This window comes from Pseudophryne corroboree, chromosome 11 (assembly GCF_028390025.1).
Source record: "Pseudophryne corroboree isolate aPseCor3 chromosome 11, aPseCor3.hap2, whole genome shotgun sequence".
Classification (NCBI taxonomy): Eukaryota; Metazoa; Chordata; class Amphibia; order Anura; family Myobatrachidae; genus Pseudophryne; species Pseudophryne corroboree.
In genome coordinates this window covers 32,884,634-32,902,809 of record NC_086454.1, presented here as the reverse complement: position 1 = coordinate 32,902,809, position 18,176 = coordinate 32,884,634, and the positions used below count along the sequence as shown (strand labels likewise).

General features: G+C 45.6%; 1 protein-coding gene across 5 annotated transcripts in view; it reads right to left on the bottom strand.

The window, feature by feature from the left end:
* The window catches only part of SBF2 (SET binding factor 2), a 585,530-nt gene that overhangs the window by 317,585 nt on the left and 249,769 nt on the right, over positions 1-18,176 (bottom strand). For all 5 annotated transcript variants that reach the window (XM_063946447.1, XM_063946443.1, XM_063946444.1 and 2 more), the window contains exon 4: positions 834-956. In XM_063946447.1, the coding sequence (XP_063802517.1) occupies positions 834-956 (123 nt within the window). The remainder of the gene's footprint in view (positions 1-833; positions 957-18,176) is intronic.

The following is an 18,176-nucleotide window of genomic DNA, read 5'->3' as shown; positions in this document are numbered from 1 at the left end:
TGGTCCTTACGGAGTTCTCAGCATCCACTAGGACGTCAGAGAAAAAAAGATTGGGATGGGCGAGTTGGGGATATTTAACATACTGGGGTTTTTTAGGGTTTTTTTGCTTATTCCCTGCCAAATCACTGATTATTAATGTCAAAATCGGCAGAACAGGGAATTGTGGCTCAGATGTATGGCCAGCAATGGACACTGTACCCAAAACAGCTATTGGGGTGCTCCCCCAATCACAAAGCTCTCCGTGAAGATTCTATCCACAACAATGTGAAGTATAGAAGGGAGGAGCAAGGACCACAGGAATCTTACATATAAACTTAATCTTTCCACAGTCAGCGCTGGGTTGATGTTGCTGGGCTTCGGGCCACCATTATCATACCTGTTATTGTAACAATTTTTAACACTTTTAACGTCTTTTTTCCTAATATGACACTTAACATTTTAATTGCTACTCTTCACCTATGTAACATTTTTAGCACTTAAGCTACTACCTTCTGTACTTCATTTAACATTTAAACTGCTACTTCTTACTAGTGTGATGCGCCTTGGGGCGGTTTGGATGTGCTGGCCCGGGGGGGTCCAGTGTTCTGGACTTGAAACTTAGGAATGTTAGGGACCCACCTGATGAGGTCACCTGACCATAGTAGGTTAGCTCATATTTTTGGCCAAAAATTATGCGAAGAACCTCAATTTTACTCCATGATAAATTGTGGAGTTTACTATAATTGTTCTGATTACCAGTGTTCTTAGCGCTCAGTGTGTGATTCTGAATTTTCCTCTTTTTCTGTGATGAATACCTGAAATAAAGATTTTGATAAATAGGAGTCTATACATACCCGAAAAATCTCTTGATAATCTAGTCTGGACACCAGCACCAAACTCTTAGGAGCAAAAACTTCAGCAGGCTGAATTAAACCGGAAACATCATCATCGCCATCAGTGTGGTTTTGCCTGGTTCCCTGTAACACACAAGGACGACACTGTTAACATGATGACATGCATTGTGTTTATACAGTGGTTTATGATGTGGTTACAACAGTGATGTCCCTGGTACCCAGTGAGTGGACTAACTTCATTCCCAGTGATGTCACTGGTTGGATAGGCTGCATCTCCAGTGATGTCACTGGTTCCTAGTGACTGGAGAGGCTGCATCCACAGTGATGTCACTGGTTCCTAGTTACTGCATAGGCTGCATTACCAGTGATGTCATTGGCTCCTGGTGACTGGAGAGGCTGCATTCTCAGTGATGTCACTGGCTCCTAGTGACTGGATAGGCTGCATTCTCAGTGATGTCAATGGCTCCTAGTGACTGGATAGGCTGCACTCTCAGTGATGTCACTGGTTCCTAGTGGCTGTAGAGGCTACATTCTCAGTGATGTCACTGGTTCCTAGTGACTGGATAGGCTGCATTCTCAGTGATGTCAATGGCTCCTAGTGACTGGATAGGCTGCACTCTCAGTGATGTCACTGGTTCCTAGTGGCTGTAGAGGCTACATTCTCAGTGATGTCACTGGTTCCTAGTGACTGGATAGGCTGCACTCTCAGTGATGTCACGGTCTCCTAGTGACTGGATAGGCTCTATCTCCAGTGATGTCACTGGTTCCTAGTGACTGAAGAGGCTGCACTCTCAGTGATGTCACTGGTGTCTAGTGACTGGATAGGCTGTATCTCCAGTGATGTCACTGGTTCCTAGTGACTGGATAGGCTGCATCCACAGTGATGTCACTGGTTCCTAGTTACTGCATAGGCTGCATTACCAGTGATGTCATTGGCTCCTGGTGACTGGAGAGGCTGCATTCTCAGTGATGTTACTGGTTCCTAGTGACTGGATAGGCTGCATCCCCAGTGATGTCACTGGTTCCTAGTGACTGGAGAGGCTGCATTCTCACTGATGTCACTGGTTCCTAGTGACTGGAGAGGCTGCACTCTCAGTGATGTCACTGGTTCCTAGTGACTGGAGAGGCTGCACTCTCAGTAATGTCACTGGCTCCTAGTGACTGGATAGGCTGCACTCTCAGTGATGTCACTGGCACCTAGTGATTGGATAGGCTGCACTCTCAGTGATGTCACTGGTTCCTAGTGACTGGAGAGGCTGCACTCAGTGATGTCACTGGTTCCTAATGACTGGATAGGCTGTATTCTTAGTAATGTTACTAATTCTCATGTATGCAAAATCTGCACTTTTAATTTTATTACAACAATTGTTTCAACTGTGCAGCGATTGAATGTCACAGTGAAAGGAACCGCATTAAGAGCAGAGATCTCCCCAACTTTCTGTTACCAAACTCATAACATAACTCCAGAAATGCTATGAATATTAAGTACCCCATGCGGTTTGAGCCAAATGTTGTTCTACAAAGATTTATGGCTATTTAAAGACTTGTGATGAGAGTAGAGATCTATTGTGCCTGTCTAGAGCAGAACTAAATGGCTCATCTTGCAGGATTAGGTCTGGTAACTGCCATCTTCTGACAGGAGTTCTTCTGATTCAAGGCTTGCAACGTCTCTCCCCCGTCAGTATAATATATTTTTAGAAGTCCCGGAACATATAATTTAACAAAAGTAGAAAGAAAATTTTACAGTCAAAGTGATCTATTCCACTACATCTCAGATCCCCCATTCAGCACGGTAATGTCACATGGGAAACGGCCTGGCAATTGTCTGACCTGGTGCAAAAGCGAGCAGACAGCAATATTTTTCCCACAAAATACACTGAAAGATACTACAGTATAGATTTGGTATCCAATTGCAAGCCATCTTCCATAACACCAGTAGAAACACGACCATCTACCAAGGATGCCACCAAAACTCTCAAATCAGTTCCGCATCCGGCACTGTGGCACTAACTATATACCATTACTTGCCTTCACATTCTATACTTCTATGCTTCAAAGACACTCATCACCTTACCATCTGGAAGCATAATATGCAAGGTGAACTGTCACTGCCATTTTATTTATCCTTTTTAACTATTTATTACATTTTCATATGGACAACTGGTGCCAAGTTCCTATTTTTCAAATCACTGATGACAAGGTCCAATTTCAAGGCACCTAATGAATACTATTTCCGGTGACTGTGAATATCTGGTGACTGGCAGTAAGCGGAAAGGAGGCGCACTTCTGGTCTACTACAAACTAGAGTCACATGGACCTCTAATGCTCCCCAAAAAAGCAGAAGTGACGCACTTCCTGTTTTACAGGAAACCGGAAGCTCAGATACAGGAAGTGACAGATGGCGCCATCCCTTTGGACACTATAAAGACTCCACTCATCCGCCAGCTTGCACGGATATGATAAAGAGCACTTGTTACACGAAACGCGCCGGCGTCTACCAGCAAGCAGTTACTACGTTCCAGAAGGCATAGTAAGCCAGCTTCACAGAGGTCTTCTTGAATTCCCTTGGCTTTCTACAAACACCACGCTGAACTCGCACGTCTATCTGCTAGGGGCCCATAGTGACTAAAATGCTTCTGAGCTGATGAACGTATATTTTTATGGCTTCTAAGCTTATTCTGGCTTCAGAGCTAATTGTTTGTGCGATTTTGCATATTTAAAACCTGATCCTCAGTTAAGGGGGTATATTTACTAAGGTGTGACTCCACTGCATACTCCCACTGAGGATGCTTATCGGGTGACAACCTCTGTGGTGTCTGCCAGCTGAGATGATGACATCAACTCACATTCAAACAACACTGTAATGAAAGAACCCACTTACCAAGCCTGTTGCTAGAGGAAACTAATGGGGCAATCATATAGTCAAGACTTGGTCAAGGCACCTAGTATTATCAAGGACAATTATTCCAGAATAATTCAAAATATACTATCAAATGATGAAGTTTTATTAATATGTGGGAACGCTTATGACAAGAACTTTGTCTATCTGGTATTTGGAGAGGATTGCTAAATTGATTGTTCGGTAACAAACAACAACCAAGTAACAAGCACTGATTTTATATATTATTTTGTATTATCTGCTGGGGGACCCTGCTCCTTCCACCATAAAACACCCAGACTACAACTCCCTGTTTTAATCATCCCCCTCCTCACATCATGTCACTGCCCCTGTTACATGCAACCCTGTCCTCACTGACACATCACTCATCTCCTGTTATACTCTGTGCTGCTGGGGACCCGGCTCCTCTCACTATATATCTCTGTCTGTGGCTTCCTGCTGCCTCCATTCCCCTCCTCACATCATGTCACTGCCCCTGTCACATGCAGCCCTGTCCTCACTGACACATCACTCATCTCCTGATTTACTCTGTGCTGCTGGGGACCCTGCTCACCTCACTATATAACTCTCAGTCTGTGGCTTCCTGCTGCCTCCATTCCCCTCCTCACATCATGTCACTGCCCCTGTCACATGCAGCCCTGTCCTCACTGACATATCACTCATCTCCTGATATACTCTGTGATGATGGGGACCCTGCTCCTTCCACTATATCTCTCAGTCTGTGGCTTCCTGCTGCCTCCATTCCCCTCCTCACATCATGTCTCTGCCCCTGTCACATGCAGCCCTGTCCTCACTGACATATCACTCATCTCCTGATATACTCTGTGCTGCTGGGGACCATGCTCCTTTCACTATATAACTCTCAGTCTGTGCCTTCCTGCTGCCTCCATTCCCCTCCTCACATCATGTCACTGCCCCTGTCACATGCAGCCCTGTCCTCACTGACACATCACTCATCTCCTGATATACTCTGTGCTGCTGGAGACCCTGCTCCTCCGACTATATAACTCTCAGTCTGTGGTTGCCTGCTGCCTCCATTCCCCCTCCTCACATCATGTCACTGCCCCTGTCACATGCAGCCCTGTCCTCACTAACACATCACTCATCTCCTGATATACTCTGTGCTGCTGGGGTACTCTGCTCCTCTTACTATATATCTCTGTCTGTGGCTTCCTGCTGCCTCCATTCCCCTCCTCACATCATGTCACTGCCCCTGTCACATAAAAACAGCAGACACACTGATAAACACACATTGCGGACTAAATAAGAATTTACTTACCGATAATTCTATTTCTCGGAGTCCGTAGTGGATGCTGGGGTTCCTGAAAGGACCATGGGGAATAGCGGCTCCGCAGGAGACAGGGCACAAAAAGTAAAGCTTTCCGATCAGGTGGTGTGCACTGGCTCCTCCCCCTATGACCCTCCTCCAGACTCCAGTTAGGTACTGTGCCCGGACGAGCGTACACAATAAGGGAGGAATTTTGAATCCCGGGTAAGACTCATACCAGCCACACCAATCACACTGTACAACCTGTGATCTGAACCCAGTTAACAGTATGATAACAGCGGAGCCTCTGAAAAGATGGCTCACAACAACAATAACCCGATTTAGTTAGCAATAACTATGTACAAGTATTGCAGATAATCCGCACTTGGGATGGGCGCCCAGCATCCACTACGGACTCCGAGAAATAGAATTATCGGTAAGTAAATTCTTATTTTCTCTATCGTCCTTGTGGATGCTGGGGTTCCTGAAAGGACCATGGGGATTATACCAAAGCTCCCAAACGGGCGGGAGAGTGCGGATGACTCTGCAGCACCGAATGAGAGAACTCCAGGTCCTCTTTTGCCAGGGTATCAAATTTGTAGAATTTTACAAACGTGTTCTCCCCCGACCACGTAGCTGCTCGGCAAAGTTGTAATGCCGAGACCCCTCGGGCAGCCGCCCAAGATGAGCCCACCTTCCTTGTGGAATGGGCCTTAACAGATTTAGACTGTGGCAGGCCTGCCACAGAATGTGCAAGTTGAATTGTGCTACCAATCCCACGAGCAATCGACTGCTTAGAAGCAGAAGCACCCAGCATTGTTGGGTGCATACAGGATAAACAGCAAGTCAGATTTCCTGACTCCAGCCAACCTGGAAACTATATTTTCAGGGCCCTGATAACATCCAGCAACTTGGAGTCCTCCAAGTCCCTAGTAGCCGCAGGTACCACAATAAGCTGGTTCAGGTGAAACGCTGACACCACCTTAAGGAGAAACTGGGGACGAGTCCGCAGCTTTGCTCTGTCCGAATGGACAATCAGATATGGCTTTGTGAGATAAAGCCGCCAATTCTGACACTCGCCTGGCCGAGGCCAGGACCAACAGCATGGTCATTTTCCATGTGAGATATATCAAATCCACAGATTTGAGATGTTTAAACCAATGTGATTTTTTTTTAGGAATCCCAAAACTACGTTGAGATCGCCCAGTGCCACTGGAGACATCAAAGGGGCTGTATATGCAGTACTCCCTTAACAACTTCTGGACTTCAGGAACTGAAGCCAATTTCTTTCTGGAAGAAAAACAACAGGCCGAAATTTGAACCGTAATGGACCCAATTTGAGACCCATAGACACTCCTGTTTGCAGGAAATGTAGAAATTAACCTAGTTGAAATTCTTCCGTGGAGCCTTCCTGGACTCACACCCTGGCACATATTTTCACCTAAGTGGTGATAATGTTGTGCGGTCACCTCCTTCCTGGCTCTGACCAGGGTAGGGATGACCTCTTCCGGAATGCCTCTTTCCCTTAGGATCCGGCGTTCACCCGCCTTGGCGTCAACGCAGCTGCGGTAAGTCCCGGAACAGACACGGTTCTTGCCGAATCAAGACCCTTCTTAGTATCTCTTGAAGTTCCGGGAACCAAGTCCTTCTTGGCCAAACCGGAGCCACGAGTATAGTTCTTACTCCTCTCCTTCCTATCATTTTCAATACATTGGGTATGAAAAGCAGAGGATGGAACACATACACCGACTGGTACACCGACGGTGTTACCAGAGCGTCCCAGCTATTGCCTGAGTGTCTCTTGACCTGGCGCTTCAGGTGGGACGCCATCATAACCACCTTTGGTCTTTCCCAACGGTTTACAATCATGTGGAAACTTCCAGATTAAGTTTCCACTTTTCCGGGTGGAATTCATTTATGCTGAGGAAATCTTCCCAGTTGCCCACTCCCGGAATGAACACTGCTGACAGTGTTATCACATGATTTTCCGCCCAGCGAAGAATCCTTGCTGTCATTGCCCTCCTGCTTCTTGTGTCGCCCCGTCTGATAACGTGGGCGACCGCCATGATGATGTCCTACTGGATCAGCACCGGTTGACTTTGAAGCAGGAGTCTTCCTAGGCTCAGAGCATTGTAAATTGCCCTTAGCTCCAATATATTCATGTGGAGAGAAGTCTCCAGACTTGACCACACTTCCTTGGAAATTTTTTCCCTGTGTGACTACTCCCCAGCCTCTCAGGCTGGTATCCGTGGTCCCCAGAACACAGTCCTGAATGCTGAGTGTGCTGCCCTCTAAAAGATGAGCACTCTGCAGCCCCCACAGAAGAGACACCCTTGTCCTTGGAGACAGGATTATCCGCTGATGCATCTGAAAATGCGATCCGGACCATTCGTCCAGCAAATCCCCTGAGATCTGCCGAATGGAATCGCTTCGTAAGAAGCCACCATTTTTCCCAGGACTCCTGTGCATTGATGCACTGATACTTGGCCTGGTTTTAGGAGGTTTCTGACTAGGTCGAATAACTCCTTGGCTTTTTCCTCCCGGAGGAACACCTTTTTCTGGACTATGCCCAGAATCATTCCTAGGAACAGCAGACGTATCGTCGGAAAACAGCTGCGATTCTTGGAATATTTAGAATCCAGTCGTGCTGTCGTAGAACTACTTTAGATAGTGCTCTTCCGACCTCCAACTGTTCTCTGGAACTTGCCCTTTTCAGGATATCGTCCAAGTAAGGGATAATTTAGATGCCTTTTTTCTTTGAAGAAACATCTTTTCGGCCATTACCTTGGTAAAAGGCCCGGGGTGCCGTGGATAATTCAAACGGCATCGTCTGAAACTGATATTGACAGTTCTGTACCACGAACCAGAGGTACCCTTGTTGAGAAGGGCAAATTTGGACATGGAGGTAATCCTTGATGTCCAGGGACACCATATAGTCCCCTTTTTTCCGGTTCGCTATCACTGCTCTGAGTGACTCCATCTCGATTTGAACCTTTTATGTAAGTGTTCAAAGATTTCAGTTTAGACTATGTCTCACCAAGCAGTCTGGCGTCAGTACCACAATATAGTGTGGAAAAATAATACCCTTTTCCTTGTTGTAGGAGGGGTACTTTGATTATCACCTGCTGGATATACAGCTTGTGAATTGTTTCCAATGCTGCCTCCCTGTCGGAGGGAGCCGTTGGTAAAGCAGACTTCAGAAACCTGCGAGGAGAAGATGTCTCGACTCTCCAATCTGTACCCCTGGGATAATACTTGTACTATCTAGGGGTCAACCTGCGAGTGATCCCACTGCGCGCTGAGACTCTTGAGACTACCCCCCCACCTTGAGTCCGCTTGCATGACCCCAGCGTCATGCTGAGGACTTGGCAGACGTGGTGGAGGGCTTCTTTTCCTGGGAAGGGGCTGCCTGCTGCAGTCTACTTCCCTTACCTCTATGTCTGGGCAGATATGACTGGCCTTTTGCCTGCATGCCCTCATGGGAAAGGAAGGATTGAGGCTGAAAAGACGGTGTCTTTTTCAGCTGAGATGTAACTTGGGGTAAAAAGGTTGGATTTCCCAGCTGTTGCCGTGGTCCCCAGGTCCGATGGACCGACCCCAACTAACTCCTTCCCTTTATACGGCAATACTTCCATATGCCGTATGGGATCTGTATCACCTGACCACTGTCGTGTCCATGACATCTTCTGGGTGATATGGACAACGTACTTATCTTGATGCCAGAGAGCAAATATCCCTCTGTGCATCTCACGTACATATATATAGAATGCATCCTATTAAATGCTCTATATGAATAAAATATTTTCAGTCAGGGAATCCGACCAAGCCAACCCAGCACTGCATCTCCAGGCTGATGGCGATCGCTGGTCGCAGTATAACCACCGTATGTGTGTATATACTTTTTAGGATATCTTTCCAGCTTCCTATCAGCTGGCTCCTTGAGGGCGGCCGTATCTGGAGACGGTAACGCCACTTGATAAGCGTGCGAGCGCCTTATCACCCTAAGGGGTGTTTTCCAACGCGCCCTAATTTCTGGCGGGAAAGGGTATAACGCCAATATTTGCTATCGGGGTAACCCCACGCATCATCACACACTTCATTTTATTTTATCTGATTCAGGAAAAACTACAGGTCGTTTTTTCACTCCCACATAATACCCTTTTTTGTGGTACTTGTAGTATCAGAAATATGCAACACCTCCTTCATTGCCCTTAACGTGTGGCCCTAATGAGAAATACGTTTGTTTATTCACCGTCGACACTGGATTCAGTGTCCGTGTCTGTGTCTGTGTCGACCGACTGAGGTAAATGGGCGTTTTTAACGCCCCTGACGGTGTTTCTGAGACGCCTGGACCGGTACTAATAGTTTGTCGGCCGTCTCACGTCGTCAACCGACCTTGCAGCGTGTTGACATTCTCACGTAATTCCCTAAATAAGCCATCCATTCCGGTGTCGACTCCCTAGAGAGTGACATCACCATTACAGGCAATTTCTCCGCCTCCTCACCAACATCGTCCTCATACATGTCGACACACACGTACCGACACACAGCACACACACCGGGAATGCTCTGACAGAGGACAGGACCCACACTAGCCCTTTGGGGAGACAGAGGGAGAGTTTGCCAGCACACACCAAAACGCTATAATTATATAGGGACAACCTTATATAAGTGTTTTCCCTTATAGCATCTTTATATATATCTCAATATCGCCAAAATCAGTGCCCCCCCTCTCTGTTTTAACCCTGTTTCTGTAGTGCAGTGCAGGGGAGAGCCTGGGAGCCTTCTCTCCAGGCTTTCTGTGAGAGAAAATGGCGCTGTGTGCTGAGGAGATAGGCCCCGCCCCTTTTTCGGCGGGCTCGTCTCCCGCTATTTAGTGAATCTTGGCAGGGGTTAAATATCTCCATATAGCCTCTGGGGGCTATATGTGAGGTATTTTTCGCCAAAAAAGGTTTTCATTTGCCTCCCAGGGCGCCCCCCTCCCAGCGCCCTGCACCCTCAGTGACTGCCGTGTGAAGTGTGCTGAGAGGAAAATGGCGCACAGCTGCAGTGCTGTGCGCTACCTTTAGAAGACTGCAGGAGTCTTCAGCCGCCGATTCTGGACCTCTTCTTACTTCAGCATCTGCAAGGGGGCCGGCGGCGCGGCTCCGGTGACCATCCAGGCTGTACCTGTGATCGTCCCTCTGGAGCTGATGTCCAGTAGCCAAGAAGCCAATCCATCCTGCACGCAGGTGAGTTCACTCCTTCTCCCCTAAGTCCCTCGTTGCAGTGATCCTGTTGCCAGCAGGACTCACTGTAAAATAAAAAACCTAAGCTAAACTTTCTCTAAGCAGCTCTTTAGGAGAGCCACCTAGATTGCACCCTTCTCGGCCGGGCACAAAAATCTAACTGGAGTCTGGAGGAGGGTCATAGGGGGAGGAGCCAGTGCACACCACCTGATCGGAAAGCTTTACTTTTTGTGCCCTGTCTCCTGCGGAGCCGCTATTCCCCATGGTCCTTTCAGGAACCCCAGCATCCACAAGGACGATAGAGAAATAAGGTTATTTAACCCTAGACACACCTTTTTTTTATTTTAGATCTTCCGGGAAATGTGTTGTGCTGATTTTCTGCTCCGCAGCCTATGGAGGCGAGAGGAGGAATCAGCTACTCTAATTGGTCATTATAGGAATCTGCCAGCACATGTCACACTGAAGACAACACTTTAGACCATGATTGTAGAGAAACATCAAAGCCATTTTTGAATATGAAGCAGAACATGTGTGCTAGTTATACAGTTCACGGTCGCAACCTTGCACTTAGACACTAAGGAAACCTTCTGTACAAGTAAAACACTGTGGGTACTAGCAGAACACCTGCCCTCCATTACTCATGGGACAAGGCAGGTGTACTCCTGCCAGCCACTAATGGTGTGCTCCTGCCAGCCACTAATGCCGTGTGCTTCTGTGGCGTTGCTAGCAACAAAGACTTGTAATTAGAGCAGATGAGCGGTATTACAGGCAAGAAGACGCTTCCTCTAATGATCATTCATCTTCTGTAACGTGGCACAAAACAGGCTCATTCCATTCCAGGGCTGATATACTCAAGATGCCACTGGCTGAAAATGCATTGTTTCTTCTGAAGGATAGAATTGTGATTCATTCTTCGTTAAGGTTTTCAACATTTAAAGAGTATGGAAAAGCCCCAGTCTTGCTGCAGTGTTTGTTTTACAGGACAATCTGGGAATTCCATTCTCTGTCCATGCAAGTTTACCACAGATGCAAAATAAGATTAAACATGGGAGACGCTTCTGATTGGCTGAAGGTGTCTGGGTGCCTCAACACCGATTGGTTCTTAAACGCCAGTCCTTACGTACCCCGAACAGGTCATGTTTTCTGGATTTCTTTAATCATGCACGTGTGAGGGCTGGAGGTGAGAACCACTGAGCTATCAGAAAGCCTATGTATCAGTGGGGAGGCTATGAAATCATTGCCCATCTACTGTATTCACATCGCTTAACTGATACCTGCATTCGTATTGTGGCAGGAAAGAATATTTCTGTTTGATTTTAAAAAGGTAAGACCACGGATATTTGTATTGAAATGAATTTAATTTGTACTCTAATTTTAGATTTGCGTCTGTATCTATTTGGAATTTACATGGTAAAAGCGACTTTTGTAGATACACACAGACATTTAAAAGTTGGTAAAATACGAAGTGCCAGCTTTGGTGTAAAAAATATTAATTATTTAACAGAGAACAACTTTAATCACAGGCAACCGGAACATCCACCAGCCCAGAGAGAAGACCACAGCTCCCTCCATCTTTTCTGTATTCCACAACGATTAGGTGTTTCTTCATTCCAGGACTGTTTTGGTTTCCCCGGTGCTCAAATGACTCCACACAGCCCAAAAGCCAGCTGGTAGGTTATTTGGTTTCTCACAGAAATGGACGTGTGTGTGTTCATTAGTTCATGGATTTACACTGTAAACTCCACAGTGGCAGGGACTGATCTGAAGGATTACCTATCCCCTGTAACTATTAGTAGGAAGGGACAGACTGGCAGGTGGTACGGCATGTTGTACAGTATCGGGGAATACATGAAGGACAGTAACTATTAGTAGGAAGGGACAGACTGGCAGGTGGTACGGCATGTTGTACAGTAGCGGGGAATACATGAAGGACAGTAACTATTAGTAGGAAGGGACAGACTGGCAGGTGGTACGGCATGTTGTACAGTAGCAGGGAATACATGAAGGACAGTAACTATTAGTAGGAAGGAACAGACTGGCAGGTGGTACGGCATGTTGTACAGTAGCAGGGAATACATGAAGGACAGTAACTATTAGCAGGAAGGGACAGACTGGCAGGTGGTACGGCATGTTGTACAGTAGCAGGGAATACATGAAGGACAGTAACTATTAGTAGGAAGGGACAGACTGACAGGTGGTACGGCATGTTGTACAGTAGCAGAGAATACATGAAGGACAGTAGCTATTAGTAAGACAGGACAGACTGGCAGGTGGTACGACATGTTGAACAGTAGCAGAGAATACATGGGAGACAGTAATTATTAGTAGGAAGGGACAGACTGGCAGGTGGTACAGCATGTTGTACAGTAACAGGGAATACATGAAGGACAGTAACTATTAGTAGGAAGGGACAGACTGGCAGGTGGTACGGCATGCTGTACAGTAACAGGGAATACATGAAGGACAGTAACCATTAGTAGAAAGGGACAGACTGGCAGGTGGTACGGCATGTTGTACAGTAGCAGGGAATACATGAAGGACAGTAACTATTAGTAGGAAGGGACAGTCTGGCAGGTGGTACGGCATGTTGTACAGTAGCAGGGAATACATGAAGGACAGTAACTATTAGTAGGAAGGGACAGTCTGGCAGGTGGTACGGCATAGTGTACAGTAGCAGGGAATACATGAAGGACAGTAACTATTAGTAGGAAGGGACAGTGGCAGGTGGTACGGCATGTTGTACAGTAACAGGGAATACATGAAGGACAGTAACTATTAGTAGGAAGGGACAGTCTGGCAGGTGGTACGGCATGTTGTACAGTAGCAGGGAATACATGAAGGACAGTAACTATTAGTAGGAAGGGACAGACTGGCAGGTGGTACGGCATGTTGTACAGTAGCAAGGAATACATGAAGGACAGTAACTATTAGTAAGACAGGACAGACTGCCAGGTGGTACGGCATGTTGTACAGTAGCAGGGAATACATGAAGGACAGTAACTATTAATGGGATGGCAAAGACTGGCAGGTGGTACAGCATGTTGTACAGTAGCAGGGAATACATAAAGGACAGTAACTATTAGCAGGAAGGGACAGACTGACAGGTGGTACAGCATATTGTACAGTAGCAGGGAATACATGAAGGACAGTAACTATTAATGGGATGGCACAGACTGGCAGGTGGTACAGCATGTTGTACAGTAGCAGGGAATACATGAAGGACAGTAACTATTAGTAGGAAGGGACAGTCTGGCAGGTGGTACGGCATGTTGTACAGTAACAGGGAATACATGAAGGACAGTAACTATTAGTAGGAAGGGACAGTCTGGCAGGTGGTACAGAATGTTGCACAGTAACAGGGAATACATGAAGGACAGTAACTATTAGTAGGAAGGGAAAGTCTGGCAGGTGGTACGGCATGTTGTACAGTAGCAGAGAATACATGAAGGACAGTAACTATTAGTAGGAAGGGGCAGACTGGCAGGTGGTACGGAATGTTGTACAGTAGCGGGGAATACATGAAGGACATTAACTATTAGAAGGAAGGGACAGACTGGCAGGTGGTACAGCAAGTTGTACAGTAACAGGGAATAAATGAAGGACAGTAACTATTAGTAGGAAGTCAAGTTGGTACGGCATGTTGTACAGTAACAAGGAATACATGAATGACAGTAACTATTAATAGGAAGGGACAGACTGGTAGGTGGTACAGCATGTTGTACAGAAACAGGGAATATATGAATGACAGTAACTATTAGTAGGAAGGGACAGACTGGCAGGTGGTACGGCATGTTGTACAGTAGCAGGGAATACATGAAGGACAGTAATTATTAGTAGGAAGGGACAAACTGGCAGGTGGTACAGAATGTTGTACAGTAGAAGGGAATACATAAAGGACAGTAATTTTTAGTAGGAAGGGACAGACTGGCAGGTGGTACAGCATATTGTACAGTAACAGGGAATACATAAAGGACAGTAACTATTAGTAGGATGGGGCAGACTGGCAGGTGGTACAGCATATTGTACAGTAACAGGGAATACATGAAGGAAGGTAACTATTAGTAGGAAGGGACAGACTGGCAGGTGGTACGGCATGTTGTACAGTAGCAGGGAATACATGAAGGACAGTAACTATTAGTAGGAAGGGGCAGACTGGCAGGTGGTACGGCATGTTGTACAGTAGCGGGGAATACATGAAGGACAGTAACTATTAGTAGCAAGGGACAGACTGAAAGGTGGTAAGGCATGATGTACAGGAGCCAGGAATACATGAAGGACCGTAATTATTAGTAGGAAGTGACAGACTGGCAGGTGGTACGGCATTTGAACAAAGAAAAAAAGAGACCCTTAGTGCGCTTAAATACTAATAGCAGCCCTTGGATACCGAAGGAACCTTTCACCGTGATTCACAAAAATGTAATAGAAACAAATGGATGTGGCACCACGTGGCGCTAGTTTGTACCCTCGAATAAAAAGACCTTACACAATGGAGTCTGATTTGTTCTCATAGGTGGTAAGGTTCATATGATACATACAGATTTCTAAAATGCAAAAGAACACACAACCATAGTGCAACTCTGTTTTAACATCAAAAACGCTTCCATTTATATGGTCCCACTCACATAAGGCGGTTTTGATATTGCATGTAGATAATCAGAGGTGTTGAGATTGCCGTTATCGTTCAATGGAACAAGACTCCTTACTGGATGGCTTAAAAAGAAACAAGGCAATAGTGCACTAACGTCTTAAAAGACAAACAGATTTAATAAAAAATGCACTCACAAACATTGAATAAAAATCAACATGTAGAGGATCAGATAGACTCTTGAACAGGCGAGCTGTTGCCGAGAATAATCACCGCAAAGTCCCAGTGAGATGCCGTCTCCAGCCGCACACACACCACAGCTCCCGTCCGTACGTCCTCACCAACTCCCTGCTTTAGCGCTTTCGGACATCGTCCTTCATCAGAAGCATGGGAGCTGATCTAGCAGGTTCTTCCTTAAATAGCTCCTTAACGAACCGCATCTCGTACACCTGCATCTTCCGGACACGTCCGCCCGGAGATGACATACCGGAAGTGACGTACCCGGAAATGGGTTTGCGGCCATATTCTCCCATATGCGTTCCACTATATCAGGAAGTGGAATATCTGGTCCCCACAACATTGATGGTCATGCGTTCCATTATATAGTATAGTAGATTCCACCACATATTCTTCCATGAATAAGTCCATCAAAACATGAAAATAAAGATAGAGACATGCAAATATTGACTAGCGGTTTGAAAAAAGTGTAATAAACTATAAAAACCATTTTAACTCAAAATCACTGTTTAAACCAAGGGGGACTAATGTTTTTAGCGTATAGATCCACTTCATCTCCCTTTTTGAAAGGATCGTTTCTACCTCCTTATTTCGTGATGTGGGGTTCGCAATTTGTATCCCCCAGAAAGATTTGAAATGATTAGGGTTGGAAGAGTGTTTCTGTTTGAAATGTTTAGGGACAGTATGTGTGTCCATCCCTTTTTTACATTATACGTGTGCTCATAGAGTCTAGTTTTCAAATTGCGGCCTGTCTTGCCAATATAAAGCAGGCCGCAATCACACTCTAACGCATATATCACATTCCTGGAGTTACAGGTAATGAAATCCGAAATTGAATAAGTGATTCCATTAACTGTAAAGTCCTTCATCTTGCTGGGACCAGTGGTACATTTACACATGGCACACAGTCCACATCTGTAAAAACCCTTCCTTCTAACACTGCTCCTTTTGATTGGTTCTATGGAGCTATGGACTAATCGATCTTTCAGTGATTTTGATCTCCTATAAATAAATCCTGGTTTTGCTGGTAAAATGCCCCCAAGGACCGGATCTTTCATTAACACCTTCCAGTGTTTTTTTATTGTGTTTTCAATTTCTTTATGTTGGGAATTGAAATTCATTATAAATGACCATTTAGATTCATCGGTCCTAGTTTTCTTAACACTTTTTCCACAGATTAGATCCCCTCTACTTATATCATCTGCTTTCCCTTGTGCTTTAGTAAGCAGCTGTCTAGAATAACCTTTCTCTAGGAATCTATCTGTGAGTTCCCTTGATTGTATAGAGCAGATATCGGGATCAGTACAATTCCTCTTAACCCTAAGAAACGGACTAAATGGTATTCCATCTAGCCAGTGTTCATGATGTTGGCTAGTGCGTTCGATGAAACGGTTTGAATCTGTAGGTTTACGATATAGTTTCGTTTTTAGTAAACCATCCTCTATGTATATACATAGATCGAGATAGGTAATCTCTTTGTTGCTAACCAATGAGGATAGCTTGATGTTAAAGGTGTTTCTTTCAAGAGAATCAAGAAAAATAGTCAAATCCTCTGGGCCATTTTCCCATATGAACAAAATATTGTCGATAAAGCGATGCCAATGCACCAGGCCCGCCCCCAGTACACCTCCAGGCCATACAGAACCCCACATCACGAAATAAGGAGGTAGAAACGATCCTTTCAAAAATGGAGATGAAGTGGATCTATACGCTAAAAACATGGGCCCTCATTCCGAGTTGTTCGCTCGGTATTTTTCATCGCATCGCAGTGAAAATCCGCTTAGTACGCATGCGCAATGTTCGCACTGCGACTGCGCCAAGTAACTTTACTATGAAGAAAGTATTTTTACTCACGGCTTTTTCATCGCTCCGGCGATCGTAATGTGATTGACAGGAAATGGGTGTTACTGGGCGGAAACACGGCGTTTCAGGGGCGTGTGGCTGAAAACGCTACCGTTTCCGGAAAAAACGCAGGAGTGGCCGGAGAAACGGTGGGAGTGCCTGGGCGAACGCTGGGTGTGTTTGTGACGTCAACCAGGAACGACAAGCACTGAACTGATCGCACAGGCAGAGTAAGTCTGAAGCTACTCTGAAACTGCTAAGTAGTTAGTAATCGCAATATTGCGAATACATCGGTCGCAATTTTAAGAAGCTAAGATTCACTCCCAGTAGGCGGCGGCTTAGCGTGTGTAACTCTGCTAAATTCGCCTTGCGACCGATCAACTCGGAATGAGGGCCATTAGTCCCCCTTGGTTTAAACAGTGATTTTGAGTTAAAATGGTTTTTATAGTTTATTACACTTTTTTCAAACCGCTAGTCAATATTTGCATGTCTCTATCTTTATTTTCATGTTTTGATGGACTTATTCATGGAAGAATATGTGGTGGAATCTACTATACTATATAATGGAACACATGACCATCAATGTTGTGGGGACCAGATATTCCACTTCCTGATATAGTGGAACGCATATGGGAGAATATGGCCGCAAACCCATTTCCGGGTACGTCACTTCCGGTATGTCATCTCCGGGCGGACGTGTCCGGAAGATGCAGGTGTACGAGATGCGGTTCGTTAAGGAGCTATTTAAGGAAGAACCTGCTAGATCAGCTCCCATGCTTCTGATGAAGGACGATGTCCGAAAGCGCTAAAGCAGGGAGTTGGTGAGGACGAGGACGTACGGACGGGAGCTGTGGTGTGTGTGCGGCTGGAGACGGCATCTCACTGGGACTTTGCGGTGATTATTCTCGGCAACAGCTCGCCTGTTCAAGAGTCTATCTGATCCTCTACATGTTGATTTTTATTCAATGTTTGTGAGTGCATTTTTTATTAAATCTGTTTGTCTTTTAAGACGTTAGTGCACTATTGCCTTGTTTCTTTTTAAGCCATCCAGTAAGGAGTCTTGTTCCATTGAATGATAACGGCAATCTCAACACCTCTGATTATCTACATGCAATATCAAAACCGCCTTATGTGAGTGGGACCATATAAATGGAAGCGTTTTTGATGTTAAAACAGAGTTGCACTATGGTTGTGTGTTCTTTTGCATTTTAGAAATCTGTATGCATCATATGAACCTTACCACCTATGAGAACAAATCAGACTCCATTGTGTAAGGTCTTTTTAT